This window comes from Hyalella azteca, unplaced genomic scaffold, assembly GCF_000764305.2.
Source record: "Hyalella azteca isolate HAZT.00-mixed unplaced genomic scaffold, Hazt_2.0.2 contig13716, whole genome shotgun sequence".
NCBI lineage: Eukaryota > Metazoa > Arthropoda > Malacostraca > Amphipoda > Hyalellidae > Hyalella > Hyalella azteca.
The window spans coordinates 44,205-51,325 of record NW_025943628.1 but is presented as its reverse complement, the minus strand read 5'-3'; the positions used below and the strand labels follow the sequence as shown (position 1 = coordinate 51,325).

At 46.6% G+C, this 7,121-nt stretch overlaps 1 protein-coding gene across 1 annotated transcript in view; it reads right to left on the bottom strand.

Annotated features, from left to right (window-relative positions):
• Positions 1 to 3: 3 nt before the first annotated feature.
• The window catches only part of LOC108668018 (titin), a gene marked incomplete in the record, with an annotated part of 33,998 nt that continues 26,880 nt past the window's right edge, over positions 4 to 7,121 (bottom strand). Inside the window, 2 exon segments of the mRNA XM_047883810.1 lie at positions 4 to 4,979; positions 6,656 to 6,817. Of these exon segments, the coding sequence (XP_047739766.1) occupies positions 4 to 4,979; positions 6,656 to 6,817 (5,138 nt within the window).

Genomic DNA, 7,121 nt, shown 5'->3' with positions numbered 1-7,121 from the left:
AGTTTATTGGATGGACGCTTCGTAGACATCCTTCGACACCTGTCTTCGAGATCCTTGATCATCGATGAGGTAATAGACGTAGTCAACAGTTGAATCAGTGCTATAGCTTTTTTTGCTCGTTTCAGAGCTCTCTTTCACTGATTTATAGTCATAGGTCGAGGACTTCCTTGAAACTGTTGAGGAAGAATCTTTTTCGATAGAGATTTTGCTTGATTCGTCTGATTTTCTCAGGATCGAGCCAGTCGTCACATTTTGATCATAATGCGATGATTCAATGGGTTTATCGTCGATATGAACGTTAGACTCGTTCTCGCTTTCCGTTACACTCAAAATTGACTTCGCATCGTCCTCAGATTCCTTAAACGTAACTTTGACGCTGCTAGGTATCGACAACTTTGACTGACGCTTCCGGTCCCACTTTTTTTCCTGTAGAACTTCTTTTCGAACACCGTCAGAATCTGTCACCCAAACCTTTTTAACGTCGTTATCCAGGACATTGATTTTTGCATGGGAACGACTGGTGTCAGTTGAGTCTGATTTCAAAATAGATGGCTGACTCTTTGAACCATTCTGATATTGCGTATGACAAGTTTTTTGGGGCAGGGATTCGTCGTTTTTCTTATAGTGCGGATGTCCAAATTGATCCACAGAATATTCGAGATTTTTGAAATCTTTTGTAACTTTTCGACGAATTCCGTACTCATCTGTGATCCAGTAAGTTGTACCATCGTCTTTTTCTGTAGATTTTTCGTCAGGTGTTGCTTTCTTTGGTGTGGACGATGACGGCTTTTTCTCGGATGGCTTAACTTTGTCATCGGTAGATTTCCGGCGACCGAATTTATCCACTGTATAACTTTTCTTTTCATCCCTTGTCACTTGCCTCCTCACCCCATATTCATCCGTTATCCAATAAGTGACTGCATCAGAGGACTTCTCCGGACCCTTGGTAGTGGGTTTAGTCGGTGAATCGGTAGGAGCATCTTTCTTGGAAGGTGTATCATCACTCACATACTTCGGATGTCCGTACTGATCTACAGTGTAAGTTGCTTGATGATCCTTTGTAACTTGGCGACGTATGCCATACTCATCAGTAATCCAATAGGTGACATTATCGGCGGAGTTTTCCGTACCCTTGGGAGTGGTTTTGGTCGGCGGATCGGTAGGAGCATCTTTCTTGGAAGGTGTGTCATCACTCGCATATTTTGGATGACCGTACTGGTCTACAGTGTAAGAAGCTTGATGATCCTTAGTAACTTGGCGACGGATGCCATACTCGTCAGTAATCCAGAAGGTTTGAGTTTCCTCAACATTTTCGCTCTTTTGTACTTCAATGGTTTCTTCTCTATCAGTTCGACCATGAGACCTAAACTCATAAGATGCATCATTCCGCGATGCGATGATCTCGGAATTCTTGTTTTCTGTTGGTGCCATTTCCCGTTTACCTGTCGGCTCTGGGCCGCCTCTTTCTGAGTTGCCATTATGACTTAAAATATTCCCAGGGAAGAAAGTATTCTCGGAAAGTTTGGGAATGTTTAATTTTGGATCGAACGAGTCAGATGGCCCATTAGATTGCTTGACGGAATCTATCGGATGCGGTCTCGAACTTGGAAAATCTTTACCTTGTAATGGCTTGCACACAAGTTTAGTGTTCCTAGTGTAAGTATCAGCTCCAAGGTACTCTCTTTCGATGTCTTTCACTGTTTTTTCCAAGTAGGTGCCATCTTTGTGAATCTTTTCAGAAGCTACCTTCTCCGACTTATAGATCTCAACACTGTCATGTTTACGGGGACAGGAAAGCTTGCGACCCTTTGGACTGTGGTCAGCACGTTTCTGAGGAGACAACGGGGCCTGACTTTTAGTGCAAGGATGTTTCTTTTCTTCACGTTTCAGCTTCGGTTCAGTGGTTTTGACGGAACTTGTTATGGGACTTTTTGAATTAGACAATTTAGTTGAAGTCCTTGTGTCTTCATTCGTGACCTGTGACTCATCATAAGTTTCCACGACTTCAACGGAACTAGTTATGGATTTGTGGACTCCTAGGAAGGACTCGGTGGCAGTTCGAAGCTGCTTGGTAGTATCTCCCCTTTCAGGCTTTTCTGGAGCATCACGAGACACTGGTTTCTTTGGGGCGTGTAGAGGCTTTTTCTCCTTGAGAGCATCTTGAGGCTGCTTTGAAGCAACTCGTGGCTGCTTTGAAGCATCTCGAGGCTGCTTTGGAGCGTCTTGAGGCTGCTTTGGAGCCTCTCGAGGCTGCTTTGGAGCTTCTAAAGAAATTGGTTGCTTTGGAGCATGTTGAAACGTTGACTGTTCCATAGCATCTTGAGACTCGGGATATTTTGCAGCATCTCGAGGCCTAAACTCTTTGGTTGAGCCGTGAGAAATGGGCTCCTTGGGAGCCTCTTGACACTTGGGCTCCTTAGGATTATCTTGAGACTTGGGCTCCTTAGGGCGAGCATCTTGAGACTTGAGCTCATTGGGAGCATCTTGAGACGTGGGCTTCCTTGGAGCATCTTGAGACTTGGGCTCTTTGGGAGCATCTTGAGACGTGGGCTTCCTGGGAGCATCTTGAGACATGGGCTCCTTGGAAGCATCTTGAGACTTGGGCTCCTTGGGAGCATCTTGAGACTTGGGCTCCTTGGGACCATCTTGAGACTTGGGCTCCTTGGGAGCATCTTGAGACTTGGGCTCCTTTGGAGCATCTTGAGACTTGGGCTCCTTTGGAGCATCTTGAGACTTGTGCTCCTTGGGAGCATCTTGAGACTTGGGCTCCTTGGGAACATCTTTAGACTTGGGCTCCTTGGGAACATCTTTAGACTTGGGCTCCTTGGGAACATCTTTAGACTTGGGCTCCTTGGGAGTATCTAGAGTTTTTGGCTCTTTCAGAGTATCTAGAGACTCTGGTTCTTTAAGAGTATCCAGAGGCTTAGGCTTTTTGGGAGCATCTTGAGACTGAGGCTCCTGGGGAGCATCTTGAGACTTGGGCTCTTTATGAGTATCTCGAGACTTGGGCTCTTTAGGTGTATCTTGAGACTTGGGCCCTTTAGGAGCATATTGAGGCTTAGGCTCTTTGGGAGCACCTCGAGACTTCGTTTCCTTGGGGTAATCTCGAGGCTTGTGCTCTGTGGGAGTGGCTTTAGTCTTGGACTGGTTGGGAGCATGCAGGGGCTCAGGCTGTTCGGTAGCATCTCGAGGCTTGGGCTCATTAAGAGCGTCTACACACTGTTTAGCTTCAGGTTTCTTTAAAGTTTGCTTCTCTATATCCTCGGGCTGCTCTGTTGCGTCACCATATTTCGGCTGGAAAGACGAAATATGGGAGTCGGGTGAGCTTGCTCGTCTGTCCGTTCGACCTGGAGAAGTTCGCGGAGGACTTTTTCCTCCTGTTACCATTGGTTCTCGAGATGCAGGATGACCATGTCGCAAGCAACGAGGTTGGGTTGTCTTTTCACGTACTCCTGGACTTCTTGAAGTGGTTGGCACAGCGGAGTCAGTCTCCCGACGCGGATATCGCTTAGGAGAATCGGGTCTTGATGTCGGAGATGATGATACCGTTTTTTTATCGGGTTCTCTCATTTGAGACGTTGATGGCTTTTTACCCTCTGAATCTCTCCTATGAGGTGACTTTGATGGCAGTCTTGTCTCCGGTTCCTTTCTTCGAGGAGACGTAGATAGCTTCTTTTCCTCCGGTAATCTCCTTTGAGGAGACGTTGATGGCTTTTTACTTTCTGATTCTCTCCTCAGAGGAGACTTTGATGGCTGTCTTGCCTCCGGCTCCTTTCTCCGAGGAGACGTGGACAGCTTCTTTTCTTCCGGTTCTCTCCTTTGAGGAGACGTTGATGGCTTTTTACCCTCTGATTCTTTCCTCTGAGGAGAGAGTGATGGCTTTCTTTCTTCTGGCTCCCTCCTAGAAGATGTTAAAGAGTTTCTTTCCTGCTGGTCTCTCCTTTGAGGGGACGTTGATTGATTTCTTTCATTCAATTCTCTCCTTTTTGGAGACATAGACGAATTTCTAGTCACTGGGTCTATCCTTTGAGGAGACATGGATGATTTTCTCGTCTCGGCCTCCTTCCTCTGAGGAGATTTTGACGGCTTTCTGCTAAATAATTCTCTACTTCCAGTAGAAGATCCTTTGGTCGACTCTGTGGAACTGACATTCTGAGAAGTCGGACGCGGCGCAGGTTTAGTCAAGGATGACTTGACATAAGCTCGTGGAGTGGTCAGCTCTTTGTCAGGTTTTACATCCTCCCTGGAATTGGTACGTCGGGAAGGGGAACGCTTTTCAGTGTCATATCCTGGTTGCCTCGCAACGACCTCATCAGGAGTAACGGGTGGTTCAACCAGGGATGTCGGCAATTTCTTCTCAACAGAACGACCAGGAGAAGAATCTTTGGGTATAGTGGTTCTCGCAGGAGTTACAGATTCTGCGCGAGTATCAATTTTCTTCCTGTCATCTCTAGACACCGTTTTAGTTTGTTGAGCCTCGGTGCGCTTGATACCTACAACAACTTCCCGAGACACTGAACTCGACATGGTCTGCTGAGTGTGGTGCTTCAAAACGTTTTTCTGACTTTCCAAACTTTCAATTCGAGTGATATCTTCCTGTTTCGCCTTGCGAACACTTTTCTTTTTTTCATTCTTGATTTTTTTTGCAGACGATTTGACATTCGATGTTTTCTGGACATCCTCATTGCTTGAGCTAGACGAGGAGCTCGAAGAAGAGGATGAAGAGGAAGAGCGGCTGTCAGACCGCTTACTGGCTTTCGGTTTCTTGGTCTTTCGGCTGCGCGATTCTTTTTCAGTCACCGCAGATACCTTACGACTTATGGTGCTGGTTTCCGTTACAGCAGATACTTTACGGCTCACGACACTGGATTGCGTCACAACAGATTGTTTCTTAGAACTAACAACTTTTGCATTAGTCACGTCAGAGTCAATGCGAGTCACGTCAGAGTCAGTCGGAGTTCGAGTCTGACGTTTTGAACCTGCGTGAGGCAAAATCCGAGAGGTTTATCAGATGGTTCAGGAGAGGAAGCTACTTTTTGCAGGCTTGTACAAGCAAAAGTCAAATCATAACGGTTGCCAATTACACATTCCACTCGACGTCGTAAAACATTTATTCAAGGATCGTTTGGCTATAGGGTTGACGGGCTTGTAATGGTTTTAAGCGGGTTCACATAAATTTAAGGATAATTTTTCACTGTAATTTATTTTAATAAAACAAAAATTTGCAAGGAAATTTCAAATTTCAAGCCATGCTGAATGATCCTTAGTAAGGTTTTGCGGCATCGAGAGCAAATGATGTTGAAACATTGAACTTGTTTGTTCAGTAAATATGTGTTCAACTATGTACACAGTGAGGTATATTTACACTCTACTCTAAAACACAAGCACCATTACTATTATACAAATGAAATAATATGGGCACAATTTACATGCAGAAATACTTTACGTGAAGGAACAGAAATATGTACAAGCTTGTATGTATGTGATATCGCTGTAAGAAGCAACAATGTTTTTGAAGCTATCAGTTCGTCGCAACGGCAACGACGATGTAGATAAAAGAGAAATCATTTATTGTGTTCATTTGCTATAGCCTTCCCACACCATCCCATTTCTAGTATTTTTGAACAATAAAAATGGCACTTCAAGTCACTAGTTACATTTTACACATGCGAAAAAATCACCGTAAACTGTAGGGCGCCCATTGAATAAGACTATATGAGAAACTATGGATTTCTCGACTACGCTGAAGCTTGGCCTTCTGCGTTAAAATCATTAATTTAGATTACCGACGGTAAATCTAATGACGATATACTTAGCAAGGAAAATCTTCTAAACGATAACGTCAACTTCTACGAGCCTCGAAAAATACAGTGGTGGGTGAATCGTTCACGGTGATGATAATTTCACACAATACCGACGTATTTCTCAGCTGCCGACGTCACGAGGGAAAGGCACAATAAGCAAACTGCCAAGCTTCAAAACTAAACCAACGCAGGCAAAAACGTCATGCCCAGCCCAACAAAATTTACATTGGTAACCTGACAGCTCATGTACCTCGAGACGCTACACGGCCAGAGTGCTATATGTGGCTGCACAGCTGGTGCACAGCAAGACGCTGCACAGCTGGTGCACAGCAAGACGCTGCACAGCTGGTGCACAACAAGACGCTACACAGCTGGTGCACAGCAAGACGCTACACAGCTGGTGCACAACAAGACGCTACACAGCTGGTGCACAACAAGACGCTACACAGCTGGTGCACAACAAGACGCTGCACAGCTGGTGCACAACAAGACGCTGCACAGCTGGTGCACAACAAGACGCTGCACAGCTGGTGCACAGCAAGACGCTACACAGCTGGTGCACAGCAAGACGCTACACAGCTGGTGCACAACAAGACGCTGCACAGCTGGTGCACAGCAAGACGCTGCACAGCTGGTGCACAGCAAGACGCTACACAGCTGGTGCACAGCGAGACACAGCGCGACTCCTCACTCAGTAGCAGCCAGTCTCACGAGATTAATTTCGTCTAATCCACGACACCAACTGCATCCTCAACCACTCGCGCGTAGGCATCCCCTCCTCAACATGACGAACACTCCATAAAATATATTCGCTTTTAAACGAATATAACGATTATGGCCACGGTAATTACCATTGGCGGGCTGCGAGAGCTTGATTTCGGAGTAGGAGGTCTTGCGCTTAGGCTCGGCGAGGTCACCGTCGTCTCCGGCGCGGCGGTCGAACTCTTCGGACAGCGTCGTGATCTGCTCTTCACTGAGGTGCTCCATGAACTCGCTCGTGTCAACCGTCGTGCCTGCACGCGAGCAACCAAACCATGGTGAGCTCGGGACTAGGGCAGACACGCAGACAACCAGACCGTGGTGACCTCGCGGACTAGAGCAGACACGCAGACAACCAGACCGTGGTGACCTCGGGGACTAGAGCAGACACGCAGACAACAAAACTGTAGTGACCTCGGGGACTAGGACAGACACGCAGACAACAAAACTGTGGTGACCTCGGGGACTAGGGCAGACACGCAGACAACCAAACTGTGGTGACCTCGGGGACTAAGGCAGACACGCAGACAACCAAACTGTGGTGACCTCGGGGACTAG